The 22,762-nt window shown below is 42.1% G+C and overlaps 2 protein-coding genes across 5 annotated transcripts in view; one reads left to right on the forward strand and one right to left on the reverse strand.

The window, feature by feature from the left end:
* Positions 1 to 1,628: 1,628 nt before the first annotated feature.
* Positions 1,629 to 16,139, forward strand: mphosph8 (M-phase phosphoprotein 8). Of its 3 annotated transcripts, none has more exons than XM_066706474.1 (15): positions 1,629 to 1,846; positions 6,814 to 6,960; positions 7,684 to 7,821; positions 8,510 to 9,664; positions 10,303 to 10,411; positions 10,774 to 11,157; positions 11,413 to 11,535; positions 11,970 to 12,058; positions 12,326 to 12,466; positions 13,054 to 13,140; positions 13,791 to 13,945; positions 14,123 to 14,277; positions 14,410 to 14,540; positions 14,731 to 14,814; positions 15,090 to 16,139. In XM_066706474.1, the coding sequence occupies exons 1-15, from the start codon at positions 1,736 to 1,738 to the stop codon at positions 15,129 to 15,131; spliced, it is 3,051 nt and encodes a 1,016-aa protein (XP_066562571.1). In that variant the 5' UTR covers positions 1,629 to 1,735; the 3' UTR covers positions 15,132 to 16,139. The 3 variants fall into 3 exon arrangements, with proteins under 3 accessions (XP_066562571.1, XP_066562572.1, XP_066562573.1); XM_066706475.1 differs by having other exon boundaries at positions 10,780 to 11,157; XM_066706476.1 differs by lacking the exon at positions 7,684 to 7,821 and having other exon boundaries at positions 1,630 to 1,846.
* A 1,922-nt stretch (positions 16,140 to 18,061) lies between these two features.
* The window catches only part of pspc1 (paraspeckle component 1), a 41,398-nt gene continuing 36,697 nt past the window's right edge, over positions 18,062 to 22,762 (reverse strand). The window contains exons 7-8 of one of the 2 annotated variants that reach the window (XR_010816983.1): positions 19,181 to 19,249; positions 18,062 to 18,974 (exon numbers count right to left, since the gene is read on the reverse strand). Coding sequence is in view for 1 of the 2 variants with exons in the window: in XM_066706478.1 (XP_066562575.1) it covers positions 19,232 to 19,249 (18 nt within the window). In the remaining variant the exon portion in view is untranslated. Of the gene's footprint in view, positions 19,250 to 22,762 lie in introns of both variants that reach the window. The other variant, XM_066706478.1, reaches the window with a different exon arrangement.

Here is a 22,762-nt window from a genome sequence, read left to right on the forward strand (position 1 = left end):
ATAGCGATGGACAGAATACACCTAATGCTGCTGTGTTGTATGAGCCCCTAGTCAAATAGGATTTTATTTTCCCATTATAATCCTACAGGATTATGAGAATATATCACTGATACTATCAGAATCCTGTCAGACTTAATGGATATGTGAAGGATACTTTTAGATCCTATTGGATTATTGTCAATCCTGGGAGATGTGTTTGATGTGTGCTGTGTAATGTCACAGGGACGCGGCACCAGTAACTGCCCTGTCAGTTCTCGCCTCATTTCAACAGCTGGCGGTTGACTGGCCTGGCATCTCACCGGACTTCACTCGGCAAACGGGTAACTTACAGACAATGGCAGCACTACACATGTTTGTATAAACCCTGCTGGCTTTTGTTCCAACCGGGCTCTTAATTCACCGGTATATTGCTTTGTTGTTTCAATTAAATGCATAAAAGCCGGAGGCACTGACGTGTGAAAAGGTCGAGGTTGGTGTGACCTGGCAGTAGGCGCTGTGTCTGTGGTAGCAGGTGATATGATCGCATTGGTCTGATTTACAGCTATTACGGATTCAATGAAGCCATTAAGGGCGGCGGGCAGGGACTCCAGTCTGATCCGCCGGTATAGCTGACACTGACGGATCTATTTTGTCAGCAGGCGTCGTGAGGTTGGTTTAACCCGAGCCTGCCGGCTTAATGGTAGCAGAGTTAGCTGACTTTTTACCTCAGCTGTTCTTGCTGCCAGACGCAACTGTAGCAAGTTATCGTGAACCGTTTCATTGCTGAAAATAACTTGCATGTTCGCTACAAACTAATCCTGAAACGTAATTGAAAGCCCTTGCGATTGAGTTTGGTGAGGCAAAGGTGAGGGCTGCACAAACCGCGAAGTAACAGTAAGACACGATGCACACGACCTATTAACTTGTTACAAATCACACGACAAAAATACCGTTACTTACAGTGAAAAAGGTTTATTTTCGTTAAATGTTACACCCTTCTCCCGTCGAATAGTTACACTATGTTGCATATTACTATATACATGTATGTCGTTTTCCAATGGGTTTTCTCCATAACTATCCTCTAAGAATTTCCAATAGAAATCCTATAGGATTGGTTCCAGATCATGATATAAATTCCAATAGGATTCTTATAAGATTGAAATCCTATACTAGGACAGGTTGTCTAGTTATATGAAACCGTAATAGAGTAGTGTAAATTAAATTCTGCCTCTGCCCTGGTCAGTGTCAGTGATAATATCTCGTACTTTGAAATGAGTAAATGAGTAAATGAGTGAACTCTTTCAAATTGGTCTTGATATGCACGCCACCCTAATGCAAGCCCATTCAAGACAGTGTGAGGTGAGTGACACTGGCATTGGCGGATCCAAGGGGATCGGTGCGATTCTGCAGATCTGCGCAGAACTGCGGGAATCTGCGCTACAAAGTGTGAGCACGGCGCGGGCATCCGGGGCTGCAGGCGACTACAGCTGGAGATCATGTGATTGGTGTAAACTAAACTGCAGCGACTGTACTATTCTCCCTGGGATTGGTCGCCTGAGCGGTCTGTCAATACAACCTTTGATCCCATTGGTGAACGTAGCGTCCTACACGCCCCGCCCTCCCAGACGGTCGCCCCGCCCCCCGAGACGAGAGGCAGCGCCTGCTCAGACGGCGAGGCCTGGGCTGTGGCGCAGACGTGCAGTCACCGCACAAGTTTGGTTTCGTAAGAAAGAAAAAAAAGCAAATATCAACAGAGATGGCGGACAAGGCTGCCGGGGCCGAGCGGTCGGAGCACGGCGACAGTGAGCAGGATGAGGAGGATGTGTTCGAGGTGGAGCAGATTATTGATGAGAGGCAAGACGAGGAGGTGAGCGGCTCGGCGGGGGCTGGGGCTGGGGCATACGAGCGCTTGTTGCTGCTGGGGACCTGAGGCTCCTGCAGCTGAACCCGGGACGACGGCGAGCGAAAGGCCGAGGCCCACTGAGCGGCCAGCCTGTTTACATACACAGCAGCTCTCTCTTCCGACTTCGTCACTCCTTTCCCGGGGGACATGAACGCCCCGCTCCGGTGTCTGTTTGTTTAGCCACTCGTCCCTGTGTTTTCTGCTCCAGTCGAGTTTGCACTGCAGGTTCTGCACAGGGTCATTCAGGGTTCACATGTTATCCCGAGGCTCAGCCTAGATCTGTGTGTGTGTGTGTGTGTGTGTGTGTATTCTGGTTTAACATGCATCGATAAAACTGACGTTCATTTGATAATGGTATTTGTTAGGACAGTTTGTCGCTTTATGTCTATATCGCTTAGGTAGAAGATGCTTGCTATCGCTTCATGTGCTCTTATATTTGTATAGGGAATTTGATCAGAAGTTTGTTTACATAACCGGCACTGTTTTTGGTAATGTCATATTTTAAAGGTCACAGTTTTCTTCAGCTTAATAGTTTAAAAACTTGCACCACAGAAATACCCAGGGGCAGTAATGACATGTCAATCTGACATTTGTTTTTTAATGTAGTGGATATCTGCATATTTCAATTGATCAGTTTTGATTATTTTTTGCACATTGAGAGAGTTATTTATTTTGTTGGCCAAAGTTATTAATTATATTTTTAGTTTACAAAGAAAATGCTTGCAACCTGCACAATTCGTTTACTATGCATAATATGCATTTAATGTTTAATATTCATAATTTGGCTATTGACTGAAGCATAGTATACCGCTACTATAGGCTATTGGTTGAACGGTCATCTTTCACTCATAACACCGTATTATTATTATTATTATTATTTTGAAGAAACACTATACCCATTCAGAAAGAAAATACATGGTGAGCTCTGTAAAAAATTGAGACCACTTAATATTGATTTCTGAACTTGGAGTGGTCTCTTAATTTTTTCCAGAGCTGTATATAAACATTTATAGTATTAGACAGGATGGTTTCTTTTACATGTTCTCTTCTACAGTTTTTCATGAGAACACTGAGAGAACAGTATCTATATTAAACCAATATTGTATACTGGGTGCATGGACAACTGTCCTGTCTGGAATTAAGGCGATGCTTTGAAAACCATGCAAAGGAGTCCCGGTTACAGCTGCACATGTCTATGAGGCAGTAATAATGTTCGATTTACAGCTCAACACCCTATCTGCTCCCGATCCGGTTCTCTGGCTGTGTCTGCTAGCCTGCTGCACCTGTTGCATGGCTGTATGTGCTCCCAGGAGTCTCCTGCTTCTGTGGCAGGTCGTCGAGGGAAGCCCTGTTCTTTGTGTCTGCAATTTAATCAGTCCCCCTGGAAAACCTTTGCCCAAGTCGCGCCAGGGTGGCTCTTCAGAGTTCAGCACCTCGGCACAACATTATACAGCATTATTTATAGTGGGACGCCCCCTCTCTCTTTATGCTGAGGCACACTCACAGTTGCACGCGTTTTTTGTTTTGCCTTTATAAAATGGCCGGGCTTATCGAATCATTCTTTAATTGTTGCACTTGGCAGGAATGTGAAATCTGTGTGTGCCAACAGGGATAGAACTGACTCTTTGGATAGTCTGTTTAATACATTAGGCTAAAGGCTTTGTACTTTTGGTGTCCCGTAAAGTGTCTTGGTCCACAGTACTTAATTCAGTGATGTTAATGCAAGCACAATTGTATATAGTTTCTGAAAGCCCTGAGATAGACGTTCAGGAGGGATGTGATGGAGTGAACCCCTATCCAATAAAACTACACTAATCGTTGCTGGTTTAGTGTGATTCGGTGTGTTAAGAGAACACATTTAAAAAATGTTATTAATGGTAGTAATTTGTTGTTTAAAAAAAAGTGGAAAAAATATATAAAAAAGGGGCGTGGTTGCTATTAATAAATCACTTATGAACTTACCTGTTGTGGAGGGAAAGGGGGAGCTGGTCTGAATTTGTTGGGGTTGGGGTGTGGGTGGCCATGTTGGTGAAGGAAGGGTAAGGTGGTTACAGAGGCCAGGAGAGAATTGCAATATATGCTTGGCCATTAACATATTTATTGTATTAAGGTAGGCACTCTTAATTCTCTGGCCACAAGGGAAGGGTTCAGGTGGTTGTAGGAAAAGGGTGTGTGCAATAATGTTTTGCTTTATTTTCTTTGTACTAATGTTGGTTTGTTTTTCTTCATGGTATTGGATATAACAACTGATGTTATTTATTTATATCATGAGGGTGTGTTATGTACTGTTATGTACTTTCAGATATTGATATATTTATATTTTATTAATGGTCTGTTCTGGCGGGTGGACTTCTAGACCTTGGGTGATAAAGAGGGAGTGTGACTGCTAGGGGGTCAGTTGGGAGGTTGGGTTCCTACAAGGAGGTGGTCAGTATAGAGCTCTGCCTTTGAGCACATTGTTCCTGATTAACCAGGGTAGCTCTGGTTTTCCTGCTCTCAGTAGTTTTTGTTTTCTCTTGGGAAGGAATAGGTTTGTTAAAATCATTCGGTTTGTCTTTTTTGAAGATAGTAAACTGAATTAAAATAGTTTTTTTGATAACTGTCTATCTGGTCCTACGTGTTCCCAGCATTATAACACCTGACCCTGGGTCCGCAACAAGGGACTTGAAGACCCGACTACCTTCACTGTAGTTCTGTTCCCTGATCCTGTAATATTGGGCATGGAGGGTCATTCTCGGGAAGTGTGGGTGGTCAGTTAACTGGCAGTGACCCATTTTGTTAGTTGAAGTCTTTGGTGTTATTCTCTCTCAGAGGTTTTTGTAACAGGGCTTGTTTTGTTTGTTTGCTGGTTATGGTGACACCACACCCAGATGTTTTTGTATTTATTGCGTATCTGCCAAGTCTGGGCCTTTCGGCATTGGGGCTTTGATGCTTTCAAGGGCTGTGCAGCTTTAAGGTGTGCCTGTGATGGCAGTTTGATTTCAAGCTCTAAATGTATGCTACGCTACTGAGTCTGCAATAAAATTCGGTTATCCTTAGCTTGTGGCTGAGCTTCCCCATTTATCTGTAATTAGCACAATTAGATTCAGTGAATTGGTAGTGCTGTTGTGGTAAATCACGCCTCTCACTCCCTCCGTGCGGCAGATGGCTGCAGAGTCTTTGACAGAACCTCTGTTTTTCAACATGTTACAGTAGGGGGGAAGGGCTGTTGTTCACTACAGGGGCCACCGGAGTAGCCAGTCCTAGTGCAGGGCTCCTGATCTCTGCTCATTTACTGGAAAGCCCAGATGCTTGTCCTGGCTGCGACAAGGATGGGTCTGTGGCTGTGCTGCAGCCAGGGAGTCGGGCACAGTGCCATTCCCGGGCATTCACAGTTCAGCTGTCTGTGAGTGTGCTGGGCCTCAGGACTTTCTGGCGCTTGTGTAGTCATATCTGCGGAGTAGTGGAAACCCACGTAAACAACGGGGGGGGGGGGGTTGTGGGGCCTGGGAGGGGTTTCTAGTGAAGCAGTCACTGATACTACAGCTCAAGCCTGTTTGATGTGTTTGTGTTTATTTCTGGAACTTGTGTTTAAAATTAGAACATGTCTGCTTTCTTTACACTTTTTAAGAATACATATTTTAGAGTAATATTATCTCAAAGCAATCTTTCCCAGTCATTCTGTTATTCAGGTCAGAGTACTGGGGTGCGTGGTAAGCAGGTTGGGGGGGTTGTTGTGCCAGGGGTATATGGGTGCCAGTGAGGGCGTTGCTTTCCACAGGGTGGGGTAGATGTGGAGGGGACTGCAGTGGCACGTTTCTTAGCAACAGACTTGCTAGTTCCTTGCATGCACTCGAGTGTTATATTTCACTGTGATCAATCTGACTGAGCTATTCAGATTTCTGTGTTTCATGAAAATGTCATTAGTTTTGAGAATGTCATTGACATTCATAAATCAATGGATGCTGATGTTTTTTTTTTATTGTGGTATTTTAAATTGAATATTTTTAAGATGTACACAACCATTTGTGGTAGTATTGTACTTTACATATCTGTAACATTAAAAAAAAAAAAAAATGGCAATGAGAAGCAGGGTGCAAGGAGGGATTACCCTACAAATACTAGAAATCCGCTAATGGCTGAGTAAGATTAATACACAAAGAAGAACCTTGAGAGGCAATAACTGTGCCCAGGACACAGGCACATAGAATAGAAGAGCAAGCACTGTCCAACCTGCACCCTAGTCCAGCTGTTGGAGACTGATGAAGGGAACAGAGAGATGACACATTGCAAGCCTTTTGTTTTCAATTATATAGATATGAAATTATATATATATTTTTTTATTGTCCAACATGAATCTAATTGCATCCTTCAAGAAAATAAGTGACAAAGATAGTTATAAAAATTCAAGTATGCAAATCATATAGTTAATATATGGGATCTTTGTTCTCTCTAAACAGAAAGATTTGTTATTTCTACAAATAGGCTAAATATGTATATATGAATGCCAAAAATGCCATATAACAATCTTGGTACCTGTGAAGTACAGTAAACAAAACCAGCTGGCAATGTAAAGCAGTCCAAAGAATAAATATAATGGAAAAGTATTATTTTGCTCTCTCCAACAATGTATTATTCACTACAAGAGTGAAAATGTATCTCCACACAATGGTCTTCCCTTTTTCAACCATATGCAAAATAATTTATTTTTAACTGCCTAATGTTTATTTGCATTTTATGTTTATTTTTCTACCTTTACGTTTACATTGTCAGCAGTGTTTGTTTTTGTGCTTTACATAGGGGTATAAAACCGATACCCCTGGATAAATAAGGACAGCATTGAAATGGATTTGAACCCCAACAGATAGTCTATTAGAAATTCGGGTAAGGGGTGCTGCTTTAGCCTGCTAATCAGCCTGCAGTCCTGACTTGTCTGTGTTTGTTTGTGACAGGGGAGGATCTCCTACAGGGTGCGGTGGAAGGGCTACACCTCCGAGGACGACACATGGGAGCCAGAAGCTCACCTGGCAGACTGTAAGGAGGTGCTGCATGCATTCAGGAGGAAACAGAGCGAGAGCAAAGCAAAGAAGGAGAGTGTGGTAAGGAGGAGTTCTTTAGTAACAGCCCCTTATACAGGGTCATGAAGGAGATCCGAGACTGGTGAGCTCATGTGCCCCACCATGCTAGCAGGTGAGATGTGCAGTACAGTTGCTGGTGCCAGTCCCAGTTGTGTCAATCTGTGCTTCGGGCTATTGAGTGTTGGTGAACATGAGAGGAGAAGATGGGCTACACAGGCTCTGAGAACTGACTGCTTGAAATGGAAGCCCACTAGGTCGAAAGGCCAGATCACACGAGGCAAAGTGGTCAGCAGCTGTGTTTGAGGATCTGCAGTGTTGTGTTGATCTGATTGGCATGCTGTTTGTTCTCTCTGTCAATGTTGGTGTAAACCTGCACATTGAATACTCTTTGCCCTCTCTAAGGATTAGTATCCTAGAATGGAGCAGATTGGTTGACTTTCAAGTGAGAGGGAGTGCAAGACGTGGTGTAGTGTAGAGGCAGTCGAGCATTATATAGTGAAGCAGCATCACAGATGAGAAGAGTATGTGTAAGCAGAGACTATGCAGGACACTAGCTGATCTGTGAGATTTGCAGAGGTGGCAGGTCAGCCATGGCACCAAGGTTTGAGAGTTTCCCTCCACTTACGGTAAGGTGCACCTCTAGTGTGCGGACTCAAATTGGAGCCATCAGCTAGCAAGAAGCGTGTTTTAAAAACTTATTTCAATCATTGTTATTCTAATGCTCTTAAATCTTGGAAAATGCAGGTGGAAGGTGCACAGGCAATAGGCTGTAGTGCAGTGCAGGCGGGTCAGCAGGATTTGGCACCTGAGGTCAGTAATGGAGCTGATGAGAAGCAGGGGGCAGTGGCAGCCAATGCCGCTCAGAAGGACACACCACAGAAGGTAAGAGATGCGATCTGAGTCTAGGGAGATGCCCATGCTTCTGTTAGACAGATAGGAGTTGCACTGTGGTTATGGTCTTTTGTTGACAAGAGGAAGTTGTAGAGAGATTGTGATGATATGCTTCTAACAATGTTGGGAATATTATTTTCTGGTAGTTCCCCCCCACTTTCTTCTAAAAATGCCTTCCTATCGTGGTGAGAAACTATGTGTTGTTCTAAGGGTAGTCAATGCATATGTTGCAATGAGTTGGAATCTGCTCCATTCTAATTTAGTTTTCTATAGGTAATTTCTGTAGGGAATTTTCTCATAGAAGACAAGCTGACATTGAAAGGACTGTCTAGAATGGGACAGATTGTGGCATAGCTGTGTTCTGCAATACACTGTCTTGATTGTCCTCAAGCTGTGTGTCTGTAATCAAATTGTACATTTTGATGCATACACTGAAAATGATGGATCTTAACAGATGTTCCTAAAAATATTTTCTGTTTATTAGAAAGGTAACTCATGCATAACTTCCTTTGACTAAAAGTTAAAAAAGAAAGAAGCAGAGCTCTTCTACTGAGAAGATGATTGGTAGCAGTGATAACCTTTGTCACTGATTAGCTTTTTGTTTAAAAATGTATTTTAATACATAAATAACATTATTTAATGCATCAATAACACTGCTTTTTCATTTTATTTTAAATAGAAGTTGCCAATGAAGAGTGACCTGTTTGATGCCGATTCAGAGAGTGATGGTGAAAAGAAAGAATCGTCTCCCAAGAAGAAGAAAAAGAAGAAGTCTAAGGAGACGGAACAACCAGACAGTCGGAAGAAAGACAAGAGGGAGAAGAAGAACAAAGCTGAGAAGGTGACAGAGTCTGAAAGGACTGAAACCGAGGAGGCTGACAGTGAGCCCATAGCCTCTGTGCCTTTCAATGAGAAACCGTGGAAGACCAAGAAGAGAGCGGTAGGACCTGAGGAAGAGTCGAAGGCCATCAAGAGGCAAAAAAAGGAGGAGTCCAAAGCTAGTGGAAAACACAGAAAGGATTTCATTGAGGGCAAGAAAAAGCAGAAGGCCCCAAAGGAACACAGAAGTGAGGTGGAGAAGCAGATGGATTCCACAGAGGATTCCCTGCAGGAGGAGTTGATTGAAGCTCAGTCTGACCTTGCCAACATGGCAGTGGAGGACGCAGTCAGTGAGAGCCCGGGTCTTTTAACCAGCTCCCCCGAGAAGACACCTGTACACAAGCCAATGGACTCAACGTCCTGGTCGGAACAGCAGAGCTCCCCTGATGTGAAGGCCAAGCAGAAAAAAAATAAGGGGCAGCAGCTGGGTGAGAATAAGCTGAAGCTTCAGGGTATCAAGGACTTCATTCAGGAGAGGAAGAGTGTGAAGCCCGAGACCCTGCTGCAGAAGAAGGAGAGCCCTCAGGCGAAGCTCAAGAACTTACTGATGGCCAACAAACCAACTGACATGATGGCCAAAGCACACAAAGCCTCCAAGACCGCAACGGACGATGAGCCAGGCTTCCTCTCCTCCGACTCCAACGAGGGCAGTTGCTCTGTCAAGAGGAAAAGCAAAAGCAAAGCTCGTGAGCCTTCCCCCAGAACCCTCCCCAGGGGCAAGCAGGAGGATGCCAAGCTGGAACCGAATCCAGGTTTGGGAGGCAGTGCGAAAGGCAAGGACTCCTCCACAAAGAACGATGAGGCGGAGAAGGAACAGCCCATGTCCTCCAATTTGTTTGAGAAGTTTCTGCTGACCTGCGAGGCCAAGGACAGGATGCCGCGGAGACAGAGCAGCCACATGCCTGTCCCAGGTTTGGAAGAGAAAGCGGACCAAATGAAGATTACTCCCCCGAAGGTTTTTAGTTTAACTTGACTTTCTATTTTTGATTTATGTATTTGACACTTTACACACTGAACATCCATCAAAGATATAAGCCCTGTGAATAATATTGAAATGGAGGGTTATAAAACCTGCCGCAGTTCCTATTGACTGCCTTTACAGTAGATGCATCAGATTCACTTTTCAGTCAGGATTGAGTCTTGCTTATAAAATCCCTCTGCCTTTTTATTTCGATTTTTAGATTTGGGCAACATTTTAGATGGTGAAGATGCAGCAGTTTCAGTGTCATGGTTGAATTGCTCAGGCTAGAATTGACCCTGCAATGGTTTTGCAACTGGAGAAACCTGGCATGAAAAGAACAATAAACATTACACCAGAAAAGTGTGTGTAAATGATCTGTTCTAGGGTATACATATTTACAAATTGCATCTAAGTACAGCAAGAAACCTCATTCACCTTAACTCTCATGATTATTAAATTAATATAGGACCATCAAAGTAATAGTCTGCTTTTTCTATTATAATCTCTTAAAGGGTAACTAATTATTTAGACCGTGTCTAACTGGTTGTATTGTTTGTTACCGATACCGTAGAAAGGTATTTAGTGGATGCCTAGAGCACAGGGCGAGCCTCACAGTCTGTGTTTGCATGTAGCCCACAGCCAAGGCTGAGAAGAAAACAAAACCTGCGAGAGAGACTCCCGTTCAGAGGCCAGAGCCAGACAAGGTGGAGAAGGCCCGAAAAGATCCAAGGATTCCCGAGGGTGAGTGGCAGTCTGTCAAGCATAAAAGTGCCGAGTGCAGAAAATGTAGGCAATTATTAGTGTGCTCTAGACCTGGGCTTCTCACTCATTCTCTTCAAAAGCTTTGCCTAGGTATGTTTTGGTTTTGCTTGGATCTCCCCCATGGGTAGATTTACATTGACCATCTGGAATTAGAGATCAACTCTGTCTTTATCATCATCCTAACGCCGGCTGCATTGAAGAGAGATGGAGCATGATGGGTAGGATGGTAAACTTTGTTGTGAAACTTTTGCAGGGAAGTGATGTGAATGTGAGGTGAATCCCTACAGGTCACCATGTGTAACCCCCTTTTTAACGGTGGCTGTGTGGCGATTTGTTCCCAGCTGCAGTTGCCACCGCCCCTGTTGCTGTGCGAGACAGCTTTGAGGTGGTACAGAGTCCGTCTTCAGAGACAGAGGAGAGGCCGGAGGCAGAGAAGAAAGACAAGAAGGATGATGCCCACGAGAAGGAGAGGCTGGAGGAGGTGCGGGAGCGACGGGACGATTTCAGGGAAAGGAGAGAGAAGTGGGAGGAGCTGAGAGAGCGGTTGGAGAGGAAGACGGAGGTGATGTCTCCAGAGCCAGGGGATGAGGGGACGGGAAGGTGGAGCTCTGGCGCTGTCAAGGACAGGAGGAGGAGGCGGGAGGACAGTGAGCCGCGCCTGTACATCGCCTGTGACGACAACCACGAAGCGCGGGACCCTCTGAGTCTCGCTGACAAGACCTCTGGTAATGCAGACCTCACTGTCAAACACTTCTCTTTGATCCGGTTAATCCCAGCCCTGTAGTTAAAGTGATCTGAGGAGTACATATTTGAGTGGGATTGTCACCATGTTTGCCAATTTGCTTCCTGTGTGACATGATACTCTGAGGAAGAACGCAGTTGCGGTGGATGATGATGCTTGGAAAAATGCTGACTGCATTTAAAGCTATTTAATTACAAAAGGTTTATCAAAAAGTAACCAAGTTTATTTTTTCTTGCAGAAAGGGCAAAGCCGGTCCTCAATCTAGGTGTGGACCTTAAACTAGACTGGATGACCCTGGAAGACTTCCAAAAGCACCTGAATGGAGAAGATGACATTCTCACTGCTACGACTATATCATCCAGTGAGCACAGCCCCTCTCTGCAATCCACAAGCCACACACCCCTCTGAGCATCACAGCACACGATCATATAGAATAGCTGGACTCTGCCATTCAGTTTCACCAAACTCTGTATGATATGATCTGCATTGTGCAGCCTGTGTTTGGGGAAAAGCCTCACGATTGACTGACTGTAATTAAAATATCTGCTGGACTATGAGCTTCTGCTCCAGCTGAACTCTGAAGCTTGGATTGATTACTGGGCAGAGGGTGTGTTGTGAAAATTAAGATATACAGTTGAGCATATGAAAAATATAAACCAGCAAAGAAAAAACACACAATCAATCAAAAACAACCCCGACCCATTCCCTGGCTCCCCTCCCTACACATGTGTTCATGGACATAGATTTGAACTAGAGGAGGAACATTTAACTTTCTTTTTTTGGTTGGTCTTTAAGGTGAACTTCGAGAGTCGGTGAAAAGTGGAGACTACTTGACTGTAAAGCTCGCCCTGAACTCGAAGGAGGACTATAATTTGGATCAGGAGGTCCTTTTTTGTTTTCATTAATTAAATTAAATGACTAACACAAACTGCATCATGTTAGGATTTTAATTAGGTTTCATAAAAATAATGGTCTGGATTAATAACATCTTGACATTATTTTTTTAGCTGAAATGTAAATATGAATAAGTACATAGAATATACCTTGAGTAATGCATAGGTATTTTTTTTAATCATAGTGTTAAGTGTCAGCAGAGAGATGTGTGTGTGTCAGTAGAGAGGCTCTGGCCTGATTTGTGCCACTCTCTGCAGGACTCCAGTGGGATGTCCCTGGCGATGCTGGCCGCCGCGGGGGGGCAGGATGACATCCTGAGGCTGCTCATAAAGAAGGGAGTGAAGGTGAATGCCCGGCAGAAGGCTGGTAACACCGCACTCATGCACGCCGCAGATAAGGTAATCTAGTCCCGTCTCAGCCTGTCCCGGTGTACGCAGGTGTGTCTGTGGAGCCCTCCTCCCACCCCGCCAGCGTGGGTCTCCTTGCTTGTTCCCTTTGAGGCCATGTACGTCTTGAAGACACGCTCCGGCCACAACTACCATCAGATAGTTGCTGGGAGCTGTATACAATGACTGATTTAAAAACCTGACACAATCATCACTATGCATTAGTAGCTTTTGTTTGAAGTCAACAAATCAATGTTCTCTGTAACGGCTGTTCCAGAAAGTGCTACATATACAGATTGAAAGGTAACTTGCTGTATCTTACAAAGTAATTTTGACTGTTTAGTTTGAACACATGCCTTGCAGAAAGAATGATTGAAGTTCTTTAAAAAAAAAAAAAAAAAAAAAAAAAACAACAACATTGTTAATAATTTCAGCTTTAACGGCATGTTCTGTAGCCTTTTGTACTGTGAAGTTTAAATCTCAAACCTTTTTGCAAACCTAGGTTACAGATACTGCTGTGAAGCATATTGAAATGAACCACGGCATTAATTAACGGGATCTGTTTTAAGCAAGTTCTCACGTCTTCTGATTTGCAATAGAACTTCTTGACGACTGTGGCCATCCTCCTGGAAGCTGGTGCTTATGTCAACGCCCAGCAGAACAGCGGAGAGACTGCTTTAATGAAGGTGGAGTAAAGAGTCTTAATGGCTGGATTGTTCTGTTGAAAAACTACTCTTTCTCTGATTCTATTGCTAATTGATTGGCCTCTGCAATTGTCCACTTGAGATCAAAGTGTAATCAGTGATGACCCCTTTTCCACACCAGACCACGTGATCACGGCTCCTTTAGAGTCCAAGACTGCTAACCGCTGTGCAGCACCAATAAAAGCTAGCGTATCAGAACCGACTCTGATATCAGGGTATGACCCATAATCAGGTTTTTGTTTAAGCAAATAACATACAAATAGTTATGACCAAATGACACTATTCCTGGTCTGACACGCTAACTAAATAAAGGTGGGAGTTTGTGCCTGTAGTTGTTTAACTCTAATTTACCTTGATGACGACAAAGGCTCACTTGAGTGAGGGCACTCTGCCTGCCATTGATGGATTTTCAACTTGACGTTTAAACATCTATTACTAATAGGCACTGAAAATCAACAAACATATTCCCAGGCTCTTAACTAGAGAAAATGGGTGTGTTATCACGCATGTATATAGAGTACTGCTTGTGTGAATGAGAAATTCCAGTACGACTCCAGACTCTTCTGGACATAAATAAAAGTATTGCGTCATGTGCAGCTGAGGGCGAGCTTGTGAAACCGGTTTTATTTCAGGCATGCAAAAAAGGGAACGCCGATATAGTGAGGCTGCTCTTGGAATACGGTGCCGACTGCAACATCCTGTCCAAACACCAGAACAGTGCCCAGCACTATGCCAAGCTCCACAACAGCGTGCAGGTGTATGATCTCATCAAGGCACACATGGACACGTGAGGGGCTTGTGTTCTTTTCTTTTGATTGAGGAAGATGATGTTCAATATTATTATTTTAATCTAGTAGAGAAAGTGATACACACACAATGAATGCCCAGTTTAGTGTCCTTACCCTGCTCTTGGAAAAGCAAGAACACTGCCGATAGTCATGGAGATTGTGTTGTGTGACGGCAGGCTGTCGAGTGTGGCGGAGGACACGATCCGGGATTACTTTGAGACCCGCCTGGTCCTGCTGGAGCCCGTGTTTCCACTGGCCTGTCACAGACTGTGCGAGGGGCCGGACTTTGCACGGGAATTCACCTACAAACCGCCACACAACCCAACTGAGGGTAAGCAAGGGGTGCATTTAATTGAACTGTAAGGCCTACTTGTGGAAAAACAGTTCCATGGTGCATCAAGATGGAGGTAGTGCAGTCAGGGGGAGTGTTAGACAGCTGAAGTGAGTGCTCTCTGCATTGCAGGCTCTGGGATTCTCCTCTTCATCTTTCACGCCAACTTCTTCGGTGGCAATGAGATCACGGCGCGGCTCTGCGGGCCCTGCAGTGTGCAGGCGGTGGTGCTCAACGACAAGTTCCAGCTGCCTGTGTTCCTGGTGAGGATGGCTCTCTTACAATTCATTATGACTTCTGTGCATAACTTGATCTTATTTTTGTTTGTTTGAAATCAGTCTTCAAAGTGTAGGATATGCACTGGATTAAAGGAAGGGAAAAGACCTCATGGTTTTTAAGTATCCATACTTTGCATACTACTAATTGTCATTCTTTCTTTCGATTGTTTTCCAGGACAGCCATTTCATTTACTCCTTCAGCCCTGTGCAAGGACTGAACAAACTCTTCATCAGATTGGCAGAAGCCCCAACGGCTAAGGTAACAAACAAGCCGTTAATAAAGTTGAATAAGCATGGCATGTTTTAAACCTAATCCTATAATGCACGGTTCCCTGCCCATTTTGCATTATTTTTTTCTATTCAAATGTGAATCACCATTTCATTGTGACAGGTGACTGAGCTGGGGTGTGTGTTGTTGTAGGTGAGATGTGCTGGGGAGTAATTCACAGAGTTTGGATGTGATAATGTATTCTGTATTCGTAAACTTAATAATTGAAAAGAAAAAAGGCAAACTCTTATTGTCTTCCTTTGCAGGTGAAGCTATTAATTTGTGCGTATAGAGTCCAGCTACAGTGAAGCGTAAACCGCGGAGGACATGCCCAAACCCAGAATGCTGGACAGGCCAGGCCCCACAGTTCTCCAAAGACAACACCTACCTATGAAATAAAGCAACTCTGATGAGGGGGGGAGGTGGCTCAAGTTGTGGCTTCTTGCACAGTTACATACTTTTTAAGATCTAATTCATAAGCTGTAGTATGTTTTAGGACTGGTGTACACAGCCTCCCCGTTTTAAAGCCTGTTATATCTTTTATACGTATGGTTTTGTTACAAGGATCCTTTGTGTTCTGCTTAATCTGTCTGTACGCTCGCTGTAAAGTGACTGGAATGATCCTGGTGAGGGGAGGGTGGGAAATGCTGCAACAATAAACCCACATGTGCTGGTTGATCTGTCAGAGATGCCGTTTCTGGACCAAGCTTGTGATCCACTCCAGGCCATTTTACTAAAACGATTTGTGAAAAAATACATTGCTGGTCAAACTCTGGAACTTGTTTGCCTTTTTTGGGTGTTTGCTCTAAATTATTTATTTTTGCTTAAATGGTTGTACAGCAGTTTCTTCCGCATTCAGTGACCTCAGACAGTGGATTAACATCTGTAATTGTTCTGACAACAGTCATAGTTATGGAGACCAACTGGTAAAAGCTTGGTGAATGAAACTGAATTGGAAGAGTACGATCTTCTCGGGCCGTGCAATCTAGGAGCCAGCGTACCTGCTGTGGTGTTCAGCTCTGTCCCAGGGCCGCAATCAGCTGGGTTTGATCGGTCTCCATAAATCCTTCACTCCTATCAACTTGAGGGGCAAAAGTTATTGTTCCAGTTAAGCAAAGACTTAGTAGAATTTACCATTGAATGAAAAGGAGAAGGGTAACCCTGTAGTTACTGAGGATGGACAGAGTGATTTTCCAGCAGTTTTTTTTTTGTTTTTTTTAATGAAAAGAATCCTGTTCCAAAGGGCTGAAAAGAGAAATAAAATCTATATGTATGGTCATTGGGATATACCATTAAATCTTTTCTGTATCCTGCAACGTGTCACTTGTCTGTTATACCACGTTTGAAGCTCAGTTATGCATTCTGTAGTAATTTATGTATGGTCTGAATGAGCTTGTGTTGATGATCGCAATCATATTGTTTCATGAAAAGATGTTGCTTTTTTCACCAAAGACTTTAAGCTTGTGTAAGGCATGTAGGGTGTCTTCAAATATGCAGTTTAATGTCCATCTGGGCTTTGTGTATTCTGTTACATAGAGATCACTTCCATGTATTTTTCTGTTTTGGAGTCTTTATCAGAGATATTTGCATTTTCAAGTAATCAAGGTGACAACCCAAAAACTACTTGGCAGACATTTTAATCAATATAGTTTGAATAACTAAAAGAATGACAGATTAATTGGCCATTGAAGACTACATTTTCCAAAACAATCTCCTTAACTGAAACCTTTTGCACAGAAGGTCACCTATCAGTTATTTATGCTTAAGACCGTTTTCAGTCTAAGCACCCTGTTGCTCCAGGTCTCATTTGTTTGTGCAGTGTTGGCGCCCCATCACTTACTAATGGCAGCGTCATTTGAACAGTCAGATATAAAAGGGTTCAGATGAGGCTTTCTCAGACTTCTCATTTCACCTAAAGGTGTATAGATTTAAATAAGAATATAACTAAACAAAAATCTTGCAGAAATGTGATGGGTCCAGTAAAGCCATATATCTCAAGGTAATGGTTTATTTACAGGTCTGTTTAAGAAACCTAAAATGTAATCTTTTTAAACCTGCTGCTCAATGTGTGGTGGTGAGTTAACTACATATTTTTGCAGTTAGCTGGTCAGTGCCTTTTTATCTAGAGGAGTGAAAGAAGCCTAACATACTGGTGTCTGTTAAGCATTCAACTGTGATTAGTGTTCAACACTACACTGGGAAGCAGGAAGCCAAAGGATTCCTTTAAGGTGATGCCTAAATAAATCCCACAGATCACAAATTAGGCTTGATAAAGTGCGATTAATGTTTTGGGGAAGTTTTTTTTTTAATATGATTAATTTAATTTAGTGCTTTGGAGCAGAGCTTTGCAACCCTGTTCCACAGTCTTCTGTATTCTGTTAATCATTCTGTTATTCAGAATCACTGAACAAAGAAAGAAAGAACAAAACCATGTGGGTGAGCCAGTGAAGACCTTTAAGTGTGAAACCATGTGGAATGAAAACTGTCTGATACAGGGACATCCAGGGCTGAACCTCCCTGTGTTACACTATGACACTGTGTGCTTGTTGAACACCTTTATGGTTACAAACTAGATTGCACTTAATGAACTGATACAATCATTGGAAATTCTCCATCTCCCCCCCTCCCCTCCATTGGAGTTGGTGTACATATAGATAGAAGCCAGGAAGGGAATTGAGAGAAAATAAGTAATGGGGATTTTGTATTTCAAGGAAGAACAACACAATCAAGACAATCATGATCCCATGAGACCAATTTTCCCAATTAATTACCACAATTTAGGTAAATATTTTGCACAAAATCTTAATTTTCTCATCTCCCTTGCTGGGCCCTGTATATATGTTCGAACTGGTTAATCTTTGCTTTTGATATCTTTGCAAATGACTGTAAATCTAGATGTATTTAACATATTTAGTTCTGATTATATACATATAAAGCTATTACTGACCATGTAGAATTGTCAATTGTAATTTTTTGCATTAAAATATATTGCATTATAATTTATTTTTCTGTAACAATTCCAACAGATAACATCTGAGTTCTTTACTAGACAAAGTATTTATCTCCTATACTGATCCTGCAGCGCTCCACTACTGATAAGCAGCTGACAGTGACCTCACATCATATATAAACCACAGTGTTGCTTCAACTGGACCCCAGCCGCCCACTGCACATCCAATAAGGGCAGCAGTTCAAAAAAACATCAAATTGAATTCTTAGAAGGAATACACAAGACAGGTTTGCACTTTTGGGATTTTATTGATTAAACACTAATTTAAACAACATGCAGAAGTATATTATTCTTACAGCTGGTTTCACAGATCTCAGTTACACTAGTCATGGAATATCTTACCTAAAATAACAATTGGTATTCCAAGACTATTGCTAATATTGTCATGCTAATTATTAGCATATTGAAAATATGAATACTTACTTAAGAAGAGGTGTTCTGAAATGGACAAGGCTTCCTGGCTTGATATGCAACAGTTGCAGTAATTTGTTTGATGTGCTCATAAACTTACATGCATAACTATGTATGAGTATTTAAATAACCTTAATTTAGGCCCAGCTACAAATTGTAATCTACAATTTAGAATGGCTAGAATTTACTGGAACATTATTTTCTGTAATTGAATCAGATTTTAATTGATTTTAATTTATAGAGTACAAGATTGTGATACCTGTTTGTACAGCATGTCATTTTCAACCAATGTAAATGTCTTAACTCATGTAGGTATTACAGAGGAAAACAAGACACTAAGTGACACTAAATCCACCAGACAATCGACTAAAATACTTTAATGGCCAGACTTTGTTTGCTTTATGATTTAAAGCAAAACAAATACGGGCGATATTTATCAATGCTACGCACTCAGAGCAAACAGTTGTCCACAGAACACCCTTTTATCCAAGGCGCTGGCAAGACAAACTGCAGTAAATACCTGGGGATGCCACCCTTCTGTTACGCAGGGCAGCAATGCTGGTCTGCTGGACTGCCACCCCTCCTGCAGCAGTATCTGGATCAGGGAGTCCCAGCACTAGTGTCAGTTGGTCAGTGCAGCACAAGTCCTTGGTACAGTGAGCTTAAGACCCGAGTTTCATTAAAATACTGCCTCTGACATGTTATCATTAACAGAAAGAGACCGTAGTCCCTGCAGAAGAATATACATGTTAAGGGCAGAAGATACAGAAGATCATTCACAGAGCACCACTGATCATACATAGCACAGTCCATTGAACCCCGCTGAAAGTGTGTTTAGAAGTGCGCGTGTATTGATCTCTGCAACAGCAACCTCATCATTAGGACACCACCATACAGAAACTGCTTCCAGGGAAGGGCCACCTGTAATAAACGTACCTGTAGTGCCTGCTAAGACCACAGCATCGTCTCTCCCCACCTTTAACACCATCAACACAGGAGAGTTCTCTGCAAACAGAAGATAGTGCGTATTAAAATCAAGTCAAGAAGTTGCATTAGAACAAGGCAACTAATATTCATTTGTTGTGCATTGTGTATACAGTGGGATTCTCAATCTTTTACAAGGTTTCAAAGTTCACCATTGTCACAATAACTGCTCAGTCGATATCACTGACAGTACAGCTACAAGGAGGAAGCATTTATTAAGAAATGACAGAACATACAAGATTATTCATCCATGAACACACACAAGATTTACATTAGTGTATTCAAATTAGATTGTGGGTGGTGTCCCAAGCCTTTTAATACTACCATTAAGGCCGTTTAAAGAAATGGATCAAGGGGTGTATTTTGGCTCTCAGACACAGAAGTATGCAGCCAGCAATCAATTAATTAATTGTATTACTCATCTGGCACCATGCAGGATGTCCCTTACAGCATAGGAAACTGCAGGTTTGAATCTGGGCTGGGCACCGGGGGTTTGATGTAATCCATAAATGTTTTTTTCCATTTCAGGGGTAGTACAGAAACCAATTCAATCGGTAACTGTTTCTCCCTTCTTCGTTTCTCCGACACTGTGTATGTTATGTGCACAGTGGCATTTCACTGGTTGTGTTTCTGTTATGTAGGCATGCCTGACTTTCATTCTCTCATTTAAGAATGAATTGATCAGATTAGACACGGGTGAATCTCAGTTACATCTGGAAATACCATGAAATGAAAGGTTTTAATCAAAGGTTCCTACTGCATTCCACTAAAGCCTCTCTGTCATTTACGAATTGGAGACCAATGTCAAGCAAACAGGAGTGATTTGTTTATTTTAAATTGAATGTGGGGCAAATCTGATTTGAACAATACTTGTACATACTTTTTCCAAGTTAAATTATGTATAACAAGTTGCACATTTCTGTTCCATTTCTATGATTCTATATATGTATGTGTATAATTTACATATGTAATACATTATTAATATTTCTACAGCAATAGAAATACAGAAAGTGACATTAAAACAATCATATTTTGCGTGCATGTGTGTGTGTATTAACCATTAACAATTGTTGAACAGTAGTGTGTGTGTGTGTATATATATATATATATATATATATATATATATATACACACACACACACACACACACACACACACACACACAACCATTCAACAATTTGGGGTCACTTAGAAATGTCCTTGTTTTTAAAAGAAAAGCATTTTTTTTGTACATTAAAATAACATCAAATTGTTCAGAAATACAGTGTAGACATTGTTAATGTTGTAAATGACTACTGTAGCTGGAAACGGCTGATTTGTAATGGCAGCTTCATTAATAGTACCAGCTAAACACCAGTCTCAACGCCAGCAGTGAAGAGGCGACTCCGGGATGCTGGCCTTCTATGCAGAGTTGCAAAGAAAAAGCCATATCTCAGACTGGCCAATAAAAAGAAAAGATTAAGATGGGCAAAAGAACACAGACACTGGACAGAGGAAGATTAGTGAAAGGTGTTATGGACAGATGAATCTAAGTTTGAGGTGTTCGTATCACAAAGAAGAACATTCGTGAGATGCAGACCAAATGAAAAGATGCTGGAGGAGAGCTTGACGCCATCTGTCAAGCATGGTGGAGGCAATGTGATGGTCTGGGGATGCTTTGGTTGGTGGTAATGTGGGAGATTTGTACAGGGTGAAAAGGATCTTGAAGAAGGAAGGCTATCACTCCATTTTGCAACGCCATGCCATACCCTGTGGACAGCACTTGATTGGAGTCAATTTCCTCCTACAACAGGACAATGACCCAAAGTACAGCTCCAAACTATGCATGAACTATTTAGGGACGAAGCAGTCAGCTGGTATTCTGTCTATAATGGAGTGGCGCTGGTTGCATAAACATACTAATTCTTTGTCTTAGTATAAGTCCTACTAAGGATAGACACTCAGTTAAGACTGTTGCATAAAGCAGTCTTTCCTTAGACTGGTCTTCGACTGGTCTTACTTAGTCAATCATGCAACGCATTCTGGGAATTTAAGACATTTGAAAAAGAAAAAAACATGGCGGACGCTTCTCTAAAATAGCAATAATCCGTTAACTGAAAATATGTACTAGTTATACTTTTGGCAACATTTTCTGAAACACACTCAAACACAAGTCTTGGGATAAAATTTTAAAAAGTTAACATTGTCAAGCTGCTGTGTGCGCACTGTGCAGTCTGTAAGAGATGGGAGAAACTCAAGTAATATGCTAATTTAAGAGGAAACATCTGCGTACTAAACGCAGCGCAATGCTATTATTACTATTATTTATTCCTTGCCAGATGCCCTTATTCAGGGCGACTTACAAGACACAATAGCAAAACAACAGTGCTAAATACAGCACAAAATTACAAATCGCACATAATACAAACTACAGTTTAAAAATGACAGAAGTGCAGGGAAACTATACAGTTTTTTATTGAAGTTTGTGGGGAGGAGTCTCGATGTTTATGGGGATTGCCATGTGTGGGACAGCGAGGTGTGTGTGAGCCAGCGGGAGGCTCCGCCTGTCAGCATCAGTCGGTTGCAACTGAAAGATAAGACTTAAGTTCCGAGTTAGCCTGGGGGTGAGGAGGATAACTTTTCAGGCTAAGTCTTAGTCCATTTTTATGCAACTGACTAACTTGCATAGACTAGTCTAACTGTCAAATTAAGACCAGTCTAATGGTTTATACTAGTCTAATATAGTTTTATGCAACCAGCCCTGGTCTCAACCCTATTGAGCTATTGTGGGAGTAGCTTGACCGTATGGTACGTAAGAAGCCAATCCAAAATATGGGAGGTGCTTCAGGAAGCATGGGTTGAAATCTCTTCAAATTACCTCAACAAATCGACAACTAGAATGCCAAAGGTCTGCAAGGCTGTAATTCCTGCAAATGGAAGATTCTTTGACGAAAGCAAAGTTTGAAGGACACAATTATTTCAATTTAAAAAAACATTATTTCTAACCTTGTAAATGACTATTTCCTATTCATTTTGCTATATTTCCAATTCAAACTCATTTCATGTATGTTTTCATGGAAAACAAGGACATTTCTAAGTGACCTCAAACTTTTGAATGGTAGTGTGTGTGTATATTATATATATATATATACACACACACACACACACACACACACACACACACACATATATATATATATATACAGGTGCCAAATTAAAGGAATAACCTGAATAAATGAGTGGAGGAACATAATGAATGCAGATGCCTCCAAACAGGTGTACTGCATGATATAATTAAGAATTAACATCCTATCATGCTCTGTGGCATGTATAAAAATGCTGAGCAGGCCCAGTTGACCTCGATTTTGGATAAAGATTACTTTGAAAGAGGGGTCATTATTGGGGAACAAATGGTAGGAGCTTCAGTCACAAAGACACTCAACTGGTTAGTGTTTCATTAGGAACAGTGACTAAAGTTATCTGCATTTAGATCTATGGGAAAGACATCAGTCAATAGGGTTTGAAATTGTGGTCGAAAGCACACTTTTGATGACT

This window comes from Amia ocellicauda, chromosome 6 (assembly GCF_036373705.1).
Source record: "Amia ocellicauda isolate fAmiCal2 chromosome 6, fAmiCal2.hap1, whole genome shotgun sequence".
In the NCBI taxonomy this organism is placed as follows: Eukaryota; Metazoa; Chordata; class Actinopteri; order Amiiformes; family Amiidae; genus Amia; species Amia ocellicauda.

What these genes read in the sequence shown, in the direction of transcription:
- mphosph8 (XM_066706474.1), top strand. Translation starts at nt 1,736, where the DNA reads ATGGCGGACAAGGCTGCCGGGGCCGAGCGGTCGGAGCACGGCGACAGT. An exon ending in ACTATAATTTGGATCAGGAG is followed by an intron (nt 12,059 to 12,325) that starts GTCCTTTTTTGT and finishes CACTCTCTGCAG; the next exon opens with GACTCCAGTGGGATGTCCCT. An exon ending in TCATGCACGCCGCAGATAAG is followed by an intron (nt 12,467 to 13,053) that starts GTAATCTAGTCC and finishes GATTTGCAATAG; the next exon opens with AACTTCTTGACGACTGTGGC.